The sequence below is a fragment of the Alexandromys fortis genome, unplaced genomic scaffold (assembly GCF_014885135.2).
Source record: "Alexandromys fortis isolate MF-2015 unplaced genomic scaffold, M_Fortis_MF-2015_v1.1 scaffold_15, whole genome shotgun sequence".
Lineage (NCBI taxonomy): Eukaryota > Metazoa > Chordata > Mammalia > Rodentia > Cricetidae > Alexandromys > Alexandromys fortis.
The window spans coordinates 5002286-5021129 of NW_026067911.1; the positions used below are offsets into that span (position 1 = coordinate 5002286).

The window sequence follows — 18844 nt, forward strand, 5'->3', positions numbered from 1 at the left end:
TCTAAGCCTTATACATCAGTATATGCTTATAATTGAAAACAGATATGATACATTAAAACAATAAGTAACTAATAGTTCAAGGATATTTTTGAGAAATACATGTGTGTTTAATAAATAAAAAAAATTAAAAAAAGAAATACATGTGTGTTCGTATGTGTGTGTGTAAAAGTGTGTGCACGCAGATGCATGTATATGTGTGGGTGGGAGAACAATCTCTGGTGGCAGTCCTTGGGTGCCATGCACTTTTTTTGAAACAGTGTCTCTCACTGGCCTAGAACTCACTAAGTTGGCTAGATGAACCAGCCAGTGTCCCAAGTGTCACCTGTCTCCACCTCGTAAGCACTGACACTCCCTGCCCCCACTCTTGGATGTTTCTGCACAACTTCTAAAGATCAAACCCAGGTCTTCAGGTTTGCAAGGCGGCAAGCTATCTTTTTAGCTCCCCTAAATCCCTTAAACCATGGTTGCTTTTCTGAGCAGCAATTTCAAGAATGGAATCGCTACTTCTGTTTGGGTATTTTGAAAGTGGCAAATTAATCATTTCTATTTTTTAAAAAACTGCTTGAAAACATCTAGGATTAAACAACCATGTACAAACGAAACACTCTACCCAAAGAGGCTCGGACTACCCATTTTTAATCACTAAGCACCCTGTACAATCTAAGCCATATTCAGGCTCAAACTCCACCAGGCTGACTGGGAAGTCTAGGTTTCTAAAGGCAATTTGATAACAGATTTTCCAGTAAGAAAATGTATGCCCCAAAAATATCCCTAAACTGCCAGGATGCTTTACAAAGAGAGAATGGAGCTGAACTATAGGGGCAATGACTGTGTGAAAATAACTAGCCATGATGGCAGTTTCCGTCACAGAGAGTCTTAAGGTCCTCTCTCCGCATCCCTGGAGACCAACTCTGGTACTTTCAACTGAAAAGTACTCTAAAGTATTTTTGGAAACAGATCACATTATGTTAGGTGACAGAAATCAGAGGGGAAAGACATTGTCTCCTGTCAGTGACGCGCGAGCAGCTGTCCTGGTCTGTCCTGAACCCGCGTCACTACCTAGCTGTCATTTTTCTGAGCCTCCATCTTTTGATATCGAACAGGCTTCCTGCATGGAATAATTCCATTGGCTGTAAAATTTCCTCATCTATAGTTTTCTTGTCCATGATCTCTTCCTTTCTCCCCCTACAAGTAAAGCTGATTAAAATTCTGCTCCCATGGAAACACTTTCCCAGTAATAGAAATATAAGTGGGAGAAATGGCTGGTCGTTCTAAGAAAGTTCCATGTTTGCCTATTTGTGATGACTCTCAAAAAGTGGGAAGAGGCTGGAGAGAGGCTCAGTGGCTTAAAGCACTTGATGCTCTTGCAAAGGACATGGGTTCCACTTCCAGCATCACATCATGGCTCACAACCTCCAATCACTCAAGCTTAGGGGTCTGAAACCCCCTTCCGGCTTCTGCAGGCACTGCTGATCCATTGTGCACATCCAAACCTCCAGGCAGAGCACTCATGCACTAACTAACAGACTAAATAAATAAAAGTAAGTAAACAAACAAATAAATAAAAGTGAATGAATGACTAAATACTCTTTAAAAGAGTGGAAGGATTCTTACAGAAGAAACGAACCAAACTGACAGTGATGATTTTGACCAGATCTTCAAAGTCCTCTTCCATGTACTCTGGGTTAGACCTTAGCCAACTGAAATTTCTCCAACACAACAGCCCACACGTCATCGCCAGAAAATACTCATTCTGAGATAACACATTTGTCAACATAGACACTGTATAGCCAAGGAAGTTAATGAAGAAAGCACAGGTGTGAAGGGCCCTCTTGGAAACATTGCTGTCTCCAGAAGGCAGCTGGCCCTGGGTGCTGCGCACAGTGCTCACCATGGATGTCAGGTGCCATGGGCTCATGGGGATCCTCTTCACTCTTCATGAACAGCAGGAGCTCCTCCCCAGGCGCAATGTCTGCGACTACTCGGTAGAAGATCTTCGAAGATCGGGGCGCAGGTGGCAGGGAAGACAGACAGAAGCAAGCATTAACACAAGGCAGGACACACAGCAGGGCAGCAGTACAATTTCTCATATTTTAATAAACATATTCCCTTTTAGTTTTATCAAAGGAGGTGGTGATTTATGTTTTATAAACTAAGAAGAAAAAAATTTCCTCATTGGAAGAAAAAAGTCTTTCAAACAGTTTACAAACCTTTACCAAATCGTAGCTCTAGTATACAAACCAAATTTCCTAATAGGAGTTTGCGGTATAGTCACCTACAGTCTGTGTAATGTTTAACAAATACTTTTTCCATGCCTGGGTTCCTCAAAGCACCCAGCAGCCACACCTTCGCAGAGCTGAGCCACCCCTGGTTATTCTGCAGAGGCCTTGCTAACCTTGAGCTGCCCCTAAACCAGCAGAGGAGCCTTTCTCCATGTGACTTCCCAAAGGCAGTGGTTGGTGGGGGGCAGCAAACTGAATTGCCATGGTCCCTAGAGAACAGGATCCTAGGGGAGTCTCTTCATTTTACAACACTACTCCCACCAACGATAAAGGTGAGGCCCTAGGTCCTGCCCTTGTGCCCCAGTCCTGATTTCAACTTCAACACGCAGGCCCTGCCCTCATGCTCAGTGCGCAGTCAGGCTGCTGTGCTGGGTGCTTCTGCCCTGGTTTCCTACCTAGGAGGTAAAAACAGGAAGTGTTTACTAAATCTGCTACTAGTGGCTTGAAAGGGATCGGGGAGACAGGGGCAGTCTGGAGAACCCCAATCTGAAATTTCCAAGAGTTGCCTGTCTTTCCAAGTAGCTCAGTGACAGACTAGTCAGGACCTCTTGCGTGTCCAGGCACCAGGCTTTTTTTTATCACTGATAAAATAAGCATTTAAGCACAAAAAAAATCTTCAAGATATGCATTTATTTTATAATTAAAATGCTATCGATGGTTCATCTTATTCTAAGGTTAGCTATTAAGCAATTCTACAACCAGATAGAAGTTTTGAGACAATGAAGCTTATACTATAGCTAATAAGCACTGAAAATTATAGCTCTCTACAGCAGCTGTATGCGTCGGCCCTGTGGCTTTTCTTCCACGCTCATCTCTCCTGCTAGCGTGCATTCCCTCCCTTGGTCACCACACACCAATCCTCTTCCTCACTAGCGAATCCATAAATAAACAAGAGTGTACTCCCCTCCCCACATCCAGGAGCAAAAGCAACACAAACAGTAAAAACTATGGGGAAAGTACAGAACACAAACAATTCAATCCAGAAAGAGGCAGAGGAACCTGGAAGACACTGTTATTTGAGCCAGGCCTCGGACTTGCTCTGCATCTGGTACCCAGGACCATCTGATCATTCAAGTTGAGACAATCTGCGTAAGATCAATGGATATATCCATGCATTTGTTCCGTTTGCCTATTTGTTTATCCTTTGAAAAGCTGAAGACCTTACAGAGAAGTATGTGCCTCTCTTTTCCAGCAGGTGGCTCTAAACTCCAGTTGTTTATTTCATTTTATTTTGTTCTATAAAAAAAGATCAGAGCATGAAATTGTGCTAAATTTAAAAAAATATATATATTTTTTCTGCTTACTCTCTTTCTTGTTAAAATGAGCTCTTTTTATTCATCGGTACTTAAACCGGCCTATGTCCCTTTATAGAAAACAATATCAATCAGGAAGCACTGCTGAGCACTGCTGTAATATAACCTGCGATTATTCTATTTTTCCAGAAGTGAGGTGTAGACTACCACAAAATGGGCTCCTTCTGTGGCTGCTGCCTAAAAGGGTCACAAAGTTGAGCATGCTCACCTTGCACCCGGCGCCCACCCAACACACCCTCACACTCCTGTCTCTGGAGGCCCACAGGCAGGAAGAGGCCTTGCTCAAAAGTTACCAGATTAAAAGCATATCCGCATGCAGGGTGTCTTTGCCCTTCCACCTGCGGGTTAAATACTGGTTAGTACCCTGCTTCCTCCTTGAGTTCTATTTCCCCTTAGAAGACAATAGACCTCTCCACGGTCTGAATCACCTCTGCTCTGACATTGCTTACAGGTTTGACTTATTATTTTCTTTTCCAACAGCACGTGGACATGCAAATCATGACGCAGGAGGACTTTTCAGTAGCTTCTCTGAAACAGGGAGGGTAGAAAGACAATGCAAGTCCAATTGTCTCATTGGGGACCCCTTCTCAGACATACACGTCAGGCCACTTGGAAAAAGTATTATGATATCGTGGTTTCTTTGCGGTCCTCTATTAATCATGCCTCTTCTAATTCCATTTTAGATTTCTGCAATCCAATGCGAACAGTCCGAGGAACAAAAGGAAATGATGGATACACTACGACTATATATTATGAAGACAATTCTCCTTGCCAGGACATAGATCACTCGTGTAATTACCCTTTAAGTGTCCAGATTGTCATGTGAAGAATATTGAGTGCATAAAATATAAAAGACATGGACGAGTGTTGACGTTGGCTTTATTTACTGGAGGTAAAAGGTGACATTCCAGGCCATGAAAGGCAAGGCAAAGCAGAGTGGATTTTAACTTCAGGGTGTTCTTTTCAATTTTAACTGAATTTTTATGGTGCTCGTGAAACTGCACCAAACGAAAAGAACTGGCAAACGCCAGCCATAACGAGGGCAAATTCTGGGCATGCTTCCCCATACAGCAATAAGAATGTGCCTTAAAGCCCCATCCTCCACACCCTCATGGGTCCAGTCCTCCTTTCAGGGGGTTTCTGCTCCTGTGATCTTTGCTGTCTGCCCTTCCTTAGGACCACAGAAGTCCTGAAGTCAAACTATGTGCTCCTCCTCTGATTACAATTTGAAAACTTGAGCCCAGAGATATCTTATCACAATAATAGGAATATATTAGCAAGCATTCAAAGCAAAATGACTTTCCGTCTTTGTGTGTGTGTGTCTCAAACTGATTGCATGGGAAAATGATGGAGCGCAACCCTGAATGAACCTCCTCCTTCAGGAAATACCGTGTCTCTGTTTTCAGGAAATGCTGTGTCTCTACTTTCATGTTATAAAAACATCTTGTGGTAAATAAGAAGCCGGTAGCAGCAGGAGTGATCTCTGCAGACATTTACCAGTGTGGATGCTTACAGACACACTGTCTTTAGGACCAGGGCACCTCAGAGACTCAGCTGCACGGCAAGTCTATAAACCCTGTGACATCTGACTTATACACCAGAGGAAAAGACTCTATTTTTTTCTGGGGGTTTTGCTGTGGAAAAAATGGGAGTTGATTAGTCTGCTAAATTCCATAAAAGACTTAACAGTCCTCCTTTCCCATTGTAGCTGTGTGGAAAAACTTCACCGGGTCCAAAATTAAAATGTCCTGGGTTTTGTGATGAATTCAATACAAGGACAGAAATCTCAAATATTCAGAAATAAGTTTCAACCAATTCAAAAGTTGTCAGTTTTCTGTGCTGCTCTCTCTTGTAGAGCACTCTTCTGGAATGAAAGACAATCCCAAAACAAAGTAGAAAAGCAGAAGAAGGGTCCCACCAGTGTGAGAAACAGGTACACGGACGTTCTATTTCACAAGCCGGTTGTTGCATATCTAAAACCCTGTGATCTCTTCTGGAATTCTAAATTTGATAACTGTTACTAAAATTCAGAAACAGATGTCATGGACATGGCTAAACTTTTTCATAACATAAAAATTTAATTTTTCTACTATCTGGATAAACTGTTTTTTTTTCTTTTCCAATAAGCTGTATTTCTATCTTCATAAAGTTGGGTTTTTGAATTCTTCAACTTAAGAAGATAAGCATCTACAATGATTGATTTGGTAACCGCCTTCATTGTAGTCTTTTACTACCAATTTTTGCGAGAGCAGCTCACTAGCAAAATTTCTGGGTTTCACAAAGAATTCTTAATCATTTGCATAATTACCAAACAATACCAGAAAACCCAAAACTGTTCCCTTTTGGTAGTAGTGACACTTGTAGCTTAAGACATAAACATAATATACTAGTAAACAGACACCATTTTCTATAGAGAGAATTATTGTAATTAATTCGTTTTAACCAAACTCTTAAACTAATTCTGAACGCAAAAAAAAAAAAAAAAGAAAAAAAAAGAAAGAAAGAAAAGTCAGGTAAAACAAGGGGTAAAAAAGTAGCAGTGATGTGGACAGGAGCAGCCAATTTCCAGATTCTGAGCGAGCCACTATTACTGTTGCATAAACATAATTTTTTTGCTGGGACATACATATTTTTCATGTAACACCTAAATGAAGCAGAATTCACATTTTTAAGGAATTTGAAATTTTACATGAACTATTAACAATCTCATGTTATGTATTAACTGTATCTAAATGAGGTTAATGCTTCGTCAGATTAATTCTACTTGTATGTACATTTAAATATATATTATGTTATGTACATCTTATATAAAGATAAAATTTGAATTAACTTTAATTAATTACATATCGTTAAGCGTTTGTTTCTACCAGTTGCTTAAGTTCAAGAAGACCACACTAATGAGGGTAGAGACACTCAAAAGCATTCTGGGAAATGCTGAAGTCTTCAGAAGGCTCTCAGACTAACTCCATTTTGTCGAGGCCTCTGTCCAACCTCATCTGCCATCAAAATAATGACATTTCCATTTGTACTTTAAAAAGGTAAAATGTTCTTGCTCATTATCCTACAGAATAGACGTTCTAAGAATCTTCCAGAACAGCTGTGCTGTTAGTGTGCCAGGCTTGGATCACTTTAAAGTGTGCTATTTGTACTGTTGCGTTAGAAGATGAACTTCAGTGTACAAGAGAAAACAAGAAAGAAAACAAACCGTTTACTTTTTAAAAGATGAACAAGGCCTCATTGTTATGACTTTCCATTTATTTTCCGCGGTCAAACACTGGAAGTTTTATTTATGCATAATAGACTGCACTTGGCATGTCTAAAAATGACAGAAGTGTGAATTATGAGTGACCTTCAACCTATTCAGGAAGTTCTAATAATTGAAATAATAGAGAAATGTACTCCCTGCAGAATCTATATGGAGAAGCAGCTTTTTCAGACTATTGCTGTGTTTTCTCTTTGAAACTGTCAGCTGATTTCTCCCTCCTCCACCTCCCAATGCTTGGCTTGAATGCTTCATTTTTCTACAGCTTCATTCAAAGCACCATGAAGAAGCAGGAAAGGCCAAGTGAAACTTGCATGTTTGGAAGTGGCTAGAAGGGAAGCTAAGTGACAGTGTACATGTCTGTAGAGAGTCAACATTTGATGTGAACACATCTGCCAGTTTTGGGGCTTCAGAGACAGCATGAGTCCACAGGCCATGTGTGTATACTTGACCTCCCCCGGAAATACAGTCTGGGCCCCTCATCTACCTCTAGCAATGTGGGAAACCCCAGATCAGGAGAGCAATAATGATGTCAAGCATTTAACCTCTGGGGGAAAGTCCTAATGGTCAGTCTAGGTCTGGTTTTACTGAGAGGCAAAGAAGAATCTTCAGAAAACAGAGATAGACCAACAGGAAATAAACTCTTCCAACAGAATATTAGCTTTATTATGACTGAGCTTTGCCCAAGCCAAACACCCTTTAATTTCTCCAAACAGAAGTATTCTCCAACTATACTTATAGACATAGAGCAAACCAAGAAAAAAAAATGGAGACGCTTGTGATAAAGTGATGTATCCTTGTGTCACCAACTTGTCTGGCATGCATGAAGTCCTCATTCAAGCACCAAAAATAATTTATTTCATGAATAAATAATAAATAAAACAATTGGGACAGAGTGGGGCCTACTGTCCTAAAAACAATTCAGTAGAACACATCATTGGAGTTTTTTTCTTCTATACATTCTTTACTCATTTATTAGTAACATGAGAACACAGACAATATAATTTACTGAATTAAAGAAAACAAATTTGGCTTTGGTCCTAGTTTCAACAAAAAGGGAAGTGCTGAAAAGCCCTTCGTGTGCCTGGAGACCTGTACACCCTATATAATAACCTCTCAGGGTCTTCCCGCAGGGCCCACAAGCAATGTCTGTGACCCCCCCTTTCCTTACACTGGCCATTTGTTTGATTGTATGTAAACTTCATGATCATTGTAAGTGGTTGCTGAAGGTTTGTCAAAAAGGGCCCCATCACACTACATAGAAGCTAAAGCTCATGGTTGGGTGCTACACTGCAAGCTGGAGGCTTCTCTTCTGCTCTTGACCAGCCCTGGTGACCCGTGAGACGTGCTGCTGAGTACTTTTCTGGCTTCACACCAGAAATAGCTAGAATCTCTTACTCATGTGGTGTTCTGAGCTCATCCTAAATGAAAGATGATGTCTACATGCAAACACTGATTATTAAAAATGGGCATGTGTTGTATCAGGTCACTGATTGCAACTTAAATATGGGTGTAATACTTTAGGTCAAGCTTTTTGAGGCACGGGTCCGTGGGTCTCAATGAACAAAATCTATGTATATATATATTACGTCACCATCATGTCCCAAGCATTATACTTGGGGAAGAAGGTGGGACTTTTTCTCATGTAAATATTAAACTGCAAGCTATGTCTGAGGCAGTTTCATCTTGGGGTAAAGGAAGCAACTTATCAAGCAGATAGCAGGCACCAGAGTCAGTCTGCACACTGCACACAAAGCTGGTCCCTAGGTACTGCCAGCTGGCATTCATCTTAAAATAGCAGAGTATAACTTTGGTATAAAAGTAGGACTTGACTTAAAAGCAAAGCAAAGAAAATGCCCAAAGCCAATAATAACTTTAACATCAAAAGAAGGCACACAAACATGAACAGAAATCCTTGTAAAGGAAGAGAAATTAACAAATTACCTGACAGTGAAGGCAAACAAAGTTTCTACAAAGTGGGGAGAGGTTAAAGAGCTCCCCATTTTCTGTACTCAGAGTTGATTCGCTGGGCCGTTTTTGCACCATATGTATTAAGTGAATGTTGAAGGAAAGGGAATTTTTTCCCCTCCTCAGTAAAAGGCCAAAGAAAATAAGTTAATAATTGAGCCCATAATAAGCTTGCAATAACAACACTGCTCTGGTGTCACACAGTCCGATAGCATCACTCATATGAGCCTGGGCTGAGTGGAAGCGGGTGTGCCAAATCAACCATGGTCGTCCTGGAAGCAGTTAAAAGTTTATAAGGTAAAGCACAAACGAGAACAATGCCCATTCCAACTGAAAACACGGTGGAGTCTTGCTGCCATTCATTAACCACTCGGCAGCTGGTTGGGTCCCCTAAGTGAATTCTGACTTCGTGTTCTCTGTGGCACATACGTTCTTCCCTATCTCATTGCTTCAGAATGGACGGCAGGCATGAGGTAACCTCTTATCGAAGCCTTTCTTTCTATTCAGAGGCAACGGTAGACTTCCCTGGTTCTACTTACTAAATACCAGCTGTCAAGGGCCCATTTAAAAATGAAAGTACTTATCACTTTGTGTAAATGACAAGATTAATAATGTCCTGGCTTTCTGAGGTCTTTCCTCCATTTGAAGACCATGTGAGGGCCAGACAGGACTCAGATGACTGTGTTCCTTCCGTGGTGCAGAATACTAATACTTGCACACATATAAATTATCCCGCAGAAAATCCTCAGATCATTCTGATTGCCATGATACAAAGATGGACTTGGCTCTCATCTAAAAGGCCAACTTACAGGAGCTGAGCTTAAACCTCTCATTATAATTTAGAGTTTTATTCTAAAGATGCTTTGGAGTAGAAACCGCCATAAGAACACAAAACTTCTGAATATATTGGAGAACCAGCATTGCCTGGGGATCATAGATGCCCTGTAGGTAGCCTGGCCTTTGATTTGAGGTAAAGAATAGACAGACACAGGTAAGCTTGAAAGGGGGTAAAGGGAGATGCAAAGGTAGGTTGAGGCCAAGTCTAAAAAAACGTGCTACATCCTCCAACCACCCTGGTTTATAAAAGGAAGCAATCTCTACAACTTCAAAAGAAAGGTATAAAAATAACAAGAAATTTTAAGCCTCAGTAAATCATTTAGATGTTTGGACTATTTGACTTTAAATATGTGGGGGTGGGTATAAACGAAGCCTCTAAATAACTGATAAAGCTCATGTTTGGTCCCCTTGAGGATCTAGCCTTGGGACAGCTTCCAGTATCCAGCTCTCTGCCTTCCCTCTCACCCCAACCTACTGCTCAGAACCAGTTGCTGCTCCTGTAAGCCACCCAAGTTATCTAATGCATCTACCTACCGTCTGCTGCCAGGAACGAATATTCCCAACTCACTGCTGCGTGTCAGCAGTACAGCTACATACTATCGAACACAAACTTTAAGGAATGTAGGGAAAGTATGCAAGATACCAAGGATCACGAAGTTTGGGTGTTTGGAGGGTTGCACTACTCTATGATTTGTCTGTGACTGGGGTCTCAGTCCTCATGTCTTTGGCATGGCCTTCCTTTATAAAGATAAATTACTACAGTTAACTCAGTACTTTCAGTCAGGGAATACAACATCAGTCAGACTTGAAGCTACTTAGAAATTATATCTCGGCAGCAATGCCAGCACACCCAGAATTTCTGCGCCCCACAACATCACAGCAATAATTTTGAGAATGTAAAATGAAAAAGAGACATCTAAAGTCGTAAGACCTGCCTCTTTCTGGGCAATTGTGTCAAGAAAGAAAGCTCATTTTCAAAGCTCATTCCGAAATATCTGAAATAAAAACACACACACACAGGTACAAATGATCGCATGCACACATGCACACCTGCACACACATGAGCACACACACATGCATGTGAATCTGTTAAAAAGTTTAAGCCAAGGGAGATCACCTGGGATAAAGTGCTTATGCAAAAGTAGGAGGGGAAATGGTTCATTGTGGGGTCCCTGTTTCTCTATTTTACGACATAATTCAGGTTACATTCGTTCTTAGTATTATTTAAAAAACAAAATCCACCAATCACACAAGAGCAGCATGGGTTTTATCCAGGGTCCATGTTCCAACAGCTGCCTCCTACCAAACTTCAGAATCTTAGCATCCACATTTATTTTCCTTTGTAGATCTTATCCTTCCACCTTGTTATGGAGCTGATTTAAACTCATTCAGTTTTAACGTCAGCATTAGGAATTTTTTGAATACACACTATGATGCACACACTTGTCATTTGTTTGGGGGTAATCATTGCCTTCTTTATTTGCTAACCTAAATATCACCAAAACTGGATCACAGCTGAAAAATTTACCCGAAATTCTTTCTTTTCAGAGTGTACAATATTTGCCTATTATGCCATCAAAATTCTTTTAATAACTTAACATTCTTCTAAGAATCAGAGCAAAGGAGAGCAATTTTATGATTTATTCTAGAATACTACAGGCTGGTACTGGACAGGTAAGCTGGTGTCACTAATTTAACAATTACCCCTTATGCAGGGCTTCTCTCAGTGTCTAGAGAGTAAATGGAATCTCCAACGATGGGACGGGTGTGTTTAGAATGAGATGGGCTGTGCCTAGCCACCATTTGACAGATCCTCCCACAGAAAAGAGGATGCAAAAGCACATCTGGAGGGTCTCTGCTGTCAGCTCTGCATCTTTGCACCTGGCCCAACATTTACATTTCAAAGCTGTCCAGAGATGCCCAGCTAAATGGCCTTTCTGGAATTGCAGAGGAGTAAGAGATGAATATGTTTATAATATACAGATATGTGCTATTAAGGTGCTGTCTTCTTGGGTCTTGTTAACTGTGCCAAGTATAAGGCTGTAGTCTACAAAGACACCTATCACAGCCGTCTTCTATCTTTGACTTTTCTCTTAAGTGTATAGATGAACCTACTTGACCATGCAATATCAGTTTCACGATTAAGTTATTTGATATGTGCTCATTGTACAACCATCTTAATTTTGGCTAGTGTAATATAGAAGTTTAGGATGAATACTTAAGGAAACTGTAAATACGTATCTCATAATGGTGTTCTGTGTCTTTCTCAATTTTTTCTCTGTTTCTTCAGGTAAAACATTAGATATTGTTAAAATGAGGAACATGTTTTCTCTAGAAACAATGCCTATAAAATGTGTACTTTCAAACTAATTGGAAAAATTACAAACACTAACTACAATGAGCAGCCTGATTCACACACAATTAGAAACCACAGGACTTCCCCTTTAAATGCAACCAAGTTTTGCAAGAAGAGCTTACTTATCATAAAACATCAGAAATAAAAATTAAATGCAAAGTTGGCCACAAGTGGCCTTGAATTAGCTACAAGTAGAATTCTTGAGTCACCTTTCAATAATTTTAGAAAAATACTGATATACATCTGTTGTCAGTGAATATGAACAGCAAATAATCATTAAGATATATTTATATTATTTCATTAAAGGGATCTTTTGAGGTCCCATAGTTTCCATTTTAGGAAGCACAGCACAGTTTACCCCTTACTAGACCTACCCATTTCCCAATCTGTAAACAGGAGATGCTCCAAAAGTGCTTTTGCTGCTGGAGACAATAACTCCTAGGACAGGATTGGGATATACTGTTCTCAAAATCAATAGCTAATTTAATAATATTTTCATTTGTCAATAACACTTTGGTTTTTTTACAGCAAAGGGAAAACCCAATTGATTAGTTTATTGTTTTTGATTATGCTGAAGATTTAAGTGATTCCCATTTAAACATAATTTTACAACTTACTACCTTATGTTTAGTTTAGCCAGAAAAAAATGATCTGGGAGCTGGTGAAAAGCCAAAGAATAATCTCCTAATGATGGCTGGGAGTCTTGGGCTGATGGCGCTAGCTTTATTTAACTGCTTTCAATTGCAACCATCTAATTTAAACTTTTAATTTTCTTGGTGTAGTAGATCTGCCAAGCAACCATTTCAACAGGGTCTTGGAAGCACATTTAAGTCACCATGGCATTAAAGGAAATATATGATTGTGATACAATTAAATTTTAACCCAGTGATGTTTGTGATAAAAAAAAAAAAAGTCAACAGGATAACCCCCTTATTCTTTAGGCACTTTCAGATAAATCTACAAGAGTCATAATTTTATTAAGTGCAAAATTAGTTTCAGGATAATGTTGTGACCTTTAGTTCATGGTTACTTTTCTTTAAGTCGGTCCTACTTCTTAGTCTTCCATAAAATCACAAAGTGATCCAACAGTGACAACTTTAAACTTTTGCTTTTCATAAAAGACAAATAGTTTGCTTATTTGAAGAGTAAAAAATCTTATTTTATGTTGATTTAGGTAATTCAACACAATTATGCACTTTATAATGCATAATCAGGTAGTCTGCACCAATGACATGCATACGTATCTAACCACTATTTCAAATAAAACTCTATTATAACATTTCAAATATATCATTTTCAAATTTTGAATATATCTCAAATTTAGCTCTATACTTTGTATGAATGTACATATTAGGATGATAAAGAGAAAATGCAACAGTAGTATCAGGTACTTAGTTTCTAAGTCACTCAGTAAACTACAATAGCTGCAGCATTGATATCGATGGTAAGACATCATGAACAGATCACCCAAAGAAAACAGCAGTGGAAACAGGCAATGCTGAAAATGTCTTAGCTCTGTATCTTGTGTCTCTGTGTTAGCTTCTGCCGTATCAACACAACCAGGTCAGAGGAGTCTATTGCAGCTCCCTGTTTTATTTTTATTCTTCAGGCTTCCCTGATACCTTAGTGTTCTTAAATAAGACAAGAAAATCTTTAAAACATACCTGGTCATTTATCTGGCATGCAACAAGGTTGTGCTGATCATAACAGCCAGCAAATCTGATGTACTTGAGCCAGCTTCCTACATCTGGTTGACTGGCATCTATGCAGAACTTCACATTGCAAAACTCATCTAAGATCTGGAAGGAAGAAGATGAGAACAATAAATTGCCATGTCGGCCCATTGCTGAAAGTAGTCAGTTCCTTGAAAATCTACCATTGAAATGCGTGTTCTCCCTTTGAATCTTTACAAGGAAAAGGTCAGGCAGCACATATATTCTTAAAGGAAGCATGAGCTATACTGCTTTTACAAAAGGCATAAAGCAATTTTAACTTATCACAGAAACTGATTAATTGCTTTCAAAACAAGCTTGCTTCTTCTTCATCCATGAATAATCTCAATGACTTAATTTTTTCTATTGTGTTTTCACCAAAAAGTCATATAACGGCATGTGCGAAATAATATTTCTAAACTAAATATTCAATATTTGGGTTTGGATGACTCAGCTGTCAGTATTGTAGTTCTGCTTAGCCTCCTCATCTGGGTGGGCGCTTTTACATTATTTCATTTTAATTTGATTAAAAACTTTCATCTAAACATTATTAAATTTCTTTTATTAGTTTGCATTTCCTCACCATAAAATTATGCCTGCAGCTTAAAGAATTGTCTCATAGATGTTTCTGAGCAAACTAAAGACAAGCAAAAGAAAATTATACATATATATATATATATACACATATATAAATATGCAAAGTATGACAACCTAAGGTTTAACTAACCCATATCAATACATGTTTACATACTATGCCCAGTAAACAAAATAGCAAAGTGGTTTGCAGGTAAGCATAGACTTAGCAGGTCTCACATGTTGCCAGCATTACCTTATGGCAGTGTTTCATCATTTTCTGAAGATGTGTGCTTGGCTTCTACTAAATGTTAATGTCACTCAGGACACTTGCGAAATCCGCGTTGAAATGGGAAGCTTTTAATTTTAAGGTTTCATATACTCAGATCAAGCCTTTTCTGAGTCATTAACCTCAATAACTTGCTAAGCATCAATATTAAAAGCTATGGAGTCACTGACCTCATGGTGGAGAACTAGGGGCTGGCAATGCTATGTCAATCAGCTAATGCAAACTGTGAGGACGGTTTCTGCTCCAGACTAAACAACACACTCTAGGATGAGAATTCATGAATTAAATAACCCTTGAACTCTGCTCCTGCTATACCTGCCTGGGAAATTAACGTTAAACCCTTCACTATATGGACCAAGAGCAGCTTTGCATAGAACTCCGATAATCACCCACTTGCAGATTTAAGTCATTAACTCACCATAAACTTCAAGAACTCGGTTCTGAGCGCCCCAGCCTAAAGCACTATGAATAAGCCCTTGACCATGGGGCCATTGAAGGGCAGTAAGTCGCCCCAGGATTTAAAAAAGAAAAATGGTAACCTAAGAGAAAGACAATAATTGCTCCCTCTTCTTCCCTCCACCTCTCCACTCTAACAGAGAGTTAAATACCCTTTCTATGGAGGACAAATTTCAACAAATACGTTATTTATAAAATTACAAACTTTAAGACATTTCATCTCTCAAGACTGAACAACTCAAAGGGCACTGAGATTTTTCCCTTCCCAGACATAGAGAAGGCAAATAATTAGCACGGTTCTTAAAATTTGATTTTCTTTTCTAAGTGGAATTCTATTTGGTCTGCTAATTTATTCTGGTTTGGGGTGTGCTGTTTGTTTTGTTGACTGAGAAAAAAAGGGGTGGGAGGCATGCCAACTGACACCCAGAGAAATATTTAATAAAGGAAATCGGTGGAGTCACTGAAATGCTATGCTGCTCTCGTTTCATGCTGCAGAAAGAAGTGGAAAACTCGTTAATTTTAAAGTCAAGAAGCATCTACTCCCTCCGCTTTCCAAGCAAGGTAAGGAACTGAAGATTACAATGCTGTACACAAAAAAATTATAGGTGTAATTTTATTCCGTGTTAGCATCCCTGACACAGTCTCTGTCAACAGCGAGGCTAATTTTTTAAAACACGTTGTCAAAGAATGTGGTCTTTTAAGTACGCGATTATTCAAAGGTTTCCCCAACATACTGATGCCCTTACTCTCAGTATTCCTGCCCCAAGGCCGCCTAACTATCTTCACCCCTGGCGAGTTATTCACTTTTGATTTGCTACCAGGACTTCATTTGTGCCCAAAAGTCTCAATCTCCTCTGAAATGTGAATACAATAAACAACGCATCTTCACGCCCCATCTAACACAGTCCTGTGTTTTCAAAAGCTGTTCAGCTTCAAAAATAATAATAATAACAATAATTCCTTTAGGTGGACTTGAGAGAAAGGCCCTTTCAAAAAAAAAAAAATACCCAACGAAAAGGGGGAAAAATCCCAGCCTGCAGCCAAAGGGACCGAATGTGACTTTCTTGAGGCAGCACACACGCTGTTGGCCAGCGAAGCTGTTACTTGGCAAGGTGGGACTCCGCCGAAAGCCACTTCCAAAGTCGCTTGGCTGGTGCCAGGAATTCTGATTTTTGGCAACCCCACCTTCTGCGTCCCCGAACCTGACCGACAGACCGTGGGAGGGAGGGGAAGGAGGATGCGAGAGCCGAGAAGGCGGCAGCCAGCCGGGCAGACCCACCCGAGGCGGCAGAGCCCGGGCGACCGGCGACGCTCCGGGGACGCGGGGAGCTCAGCGCAGACCCGGGACGCAGACGCCGTCCCCAGCGACACCCTGCCCACAGCCAAGACTTTTTAAAGTGAGTTCGCTTACCTTCCGATTTCTACGGCCTCAACTCAGCAATCAAAAGCAATCACAGCAGAATTAAGCAAAAATAAAATCAGCAGCACCCGGCACTCGTGTAGGAAAGTCTTTTCAAAGAACACCCGGTAACATTTCGAGACATTAAAAAAAAATAAAAAAATAAAAGCCTTGTGTCTCGCCTTCCAAATGGGTGTCTGATAAGTTTGTCGTTCCCTGGGAGCTGTTCGCCGCCGGGACCACGCGTTTCGGGTTTATTGTCCGCCAACAGTGTTTTAAGACCAGAAATGACCCGGGTTTGGTGTATTTGGGATTTTCCCCCTTCCTAAATGAGCTCGCAGCTATTCCTTCTGTTCTCACCACCTCCCTCTTTCCTCACTTTCTCTTGCTCTTATCAGCCCGATGTGTAATGAAAGTTATCTGAAACCTACTAAAACTTCTTCCACTCCTCTCTCCCAGCTCCAGGGGCAAGACCGGCAGGAGAGCTTGCGAAGGTGGGGGGCCTGCCAGGCCAGGACGGCCCCCAGATCCTCCCAGAGCCTCCTCGGGTCCAGACCCTCACTCGCTCGTCCCCTTTAGCCACTCCGCGCCCAGCCGCGGGGTTTCTATTTCATGAACTGTCTCTTTAAAGGGGATCTGCTCGGCCATCCAGAAAGAAACCGGGGCGAGGGAGAAAGGGAGCTATCTCCAGAGTGGTCGGAAGCCAGACGACGGGCTCCTCTTTCAGTAAATTTTTAAAGTGACAGCAGCCTCCTCTGGCGGGAGAGGTCACAAAAAGGTCGCCAAGACCCAAGTCCTATAGGGACAGACTGATTATGGATGCACCATCCCCTGGAACATGTAGATTTCTGCGGATAAACAACCAATGGGGAGATTTCTCCAGGCAGGATTTGTTTCCCCAGGGAAATCTCTTCGGGTTTTGATGTCCTGGGCACAAGTGTGACTGTGTGTGTGTGTGTGTGTGTGTGTGTGTGTGTGTGTGTGTGTGTGTGAGAGAGAGAGAGAGAGAGAGAGAGAGAGAGAGAGAGAGAGAGAGAGAGAGAGAGAGAGAGAGAGAGGGGGGGGGGGGGGGGGGGGGGGGGGGAGGGGGGGGGGGGGGAGAGGGGGGGAGGGGGGGAGAGAGGGTTGGGTGGGGGATGGGGTGGGGTGGAGATTGCTTTCAGGGGTGTGAGGGTGGCTCTCCAGGCAGCGGGTTTGGGAAGCTCTGGAGAGGGCCAGAGTAGCTCTTGGATAGACAGACACTGGCTAACACTAAAAGTGTCAAGACAGCAGCTTCAAGAGTGAAAACTGACAGACATTTCCAGCTTTCCGTGACGCATATTTAAAGTAAATTCTAATTTAAGTTTGTACTTAAATTTATCCCTAGTTTTTATAGTGAGGTCAGCAGAAAAGTGTGCCACACATCAAAATCGCTTTTCCCCCCCACATAAGAACAAATCTTAAAATTTAAAACATTATTTGCACATTTCTCTTCCAAATAGAGCGCTGTGTTAGTAGATTGAGGACTGTCTAGAGAATTTTGCTATTATCTTTGCTACATTATTCAAAAGATCATGACTGTCTCAAAGTAGAATTATACAAATGCTTGCTTTTAGTGATTCATATTTTATACATTAGATAACTTTATAAGTTTGGACAGTTTCTATCAATACCGTGCAGAGATGACATTGGATGAAAGAATTTGTAGAGTGAATGGCAAACCGTAAGAATCCACGTGTTTAATTGCAGACAAATTTGGATCAATTTTGTTAAGCCCACAGTTTAATTGGGAATAAAAGCTAAAGCAAATAGCAAAAATTCATCTCCCCCCTCCCACCCGCCAAGAAAGGAGCAAACACAGAGCCCCACCCTTGCTAGGCTAGAGATTTACCCCTGAGCTAAATCCCAAAGCCCCAATTCCAATTTATTCCCAATTCAACAATGGAAAGTTAAGCAAAGAGCCCAGGTCTAGGGGCAATTACCTAGGATAGGCGGAGCCCACCATCCGGCTCACAACGTGCTGACTTTAAACTTCTACACAAACCAGGTCTCCCAAGCGCCACCCACATTTTGTTTTCTCCAAGTGCAAGTTAGTGTGAAGATCTAGCAAATCTTTATTTTCCCGAAAATGCTGATCGAAAAACAAAAATAGGAACAGAAGACAAGAATGTAAGGGACAGTGAATGACAAGAGGTGGTGACTAATTCATTTTGGTGGCCTGTTATCTGTGACATTGAACTGTTATTTCAGATAATGGCCATTGTTTGAGGGGAAAATCTCACAGCAGTGGTAGGTAAGACAGGAAAAAATCCTTTGTAAATAACCTAAGCGGTCAGATATTCCCATAGAGCCCTGCCTGAGAACCTTGAGGAGCCCTGGCCTCCCTGCATTGATCGTGGGTCCTTCCTCAACTTGCCC

The 18844-nt window shown here is 40.9% G+C and overlaps 1 protein-coding gene across 12 annotated transcripts in view; it reads right to left on the minus strand.

Annotated features, from left to right (window-relative positions):
- Positions 1 to 18844, minus strand: part of Mecom (MDS1 and EVI1 complex locus) — a 556830-nt gene that overhangs the window by 42810 nt on the left and 495176 nt on the right. For 10 of the 12 annotated variants that reach the window (XM_050138442.1, XM_050138443.1, XM_050138447.1 and 7 more), the window contains 2 exons: positions 13683 to 13817; positions 1892 to 1994 (listed from right to left, as the gene is read on the minus strand). In XM_050138442.1, coding sequence (XP_049994399.1) covers positions 1892 to 1994; positions 13683 to 13817 — 238 coding nt within the window. Of the gene's footprint in view, positions 1 to 1891; positions 1995 to 13682; positions 13818 to 16459; positions 17473 to 18844 lie in introns of those variants that run through there. The other 2 variants (XM_050138450.1, XM_050138451.1) reach the window with 2 other exon arrangements.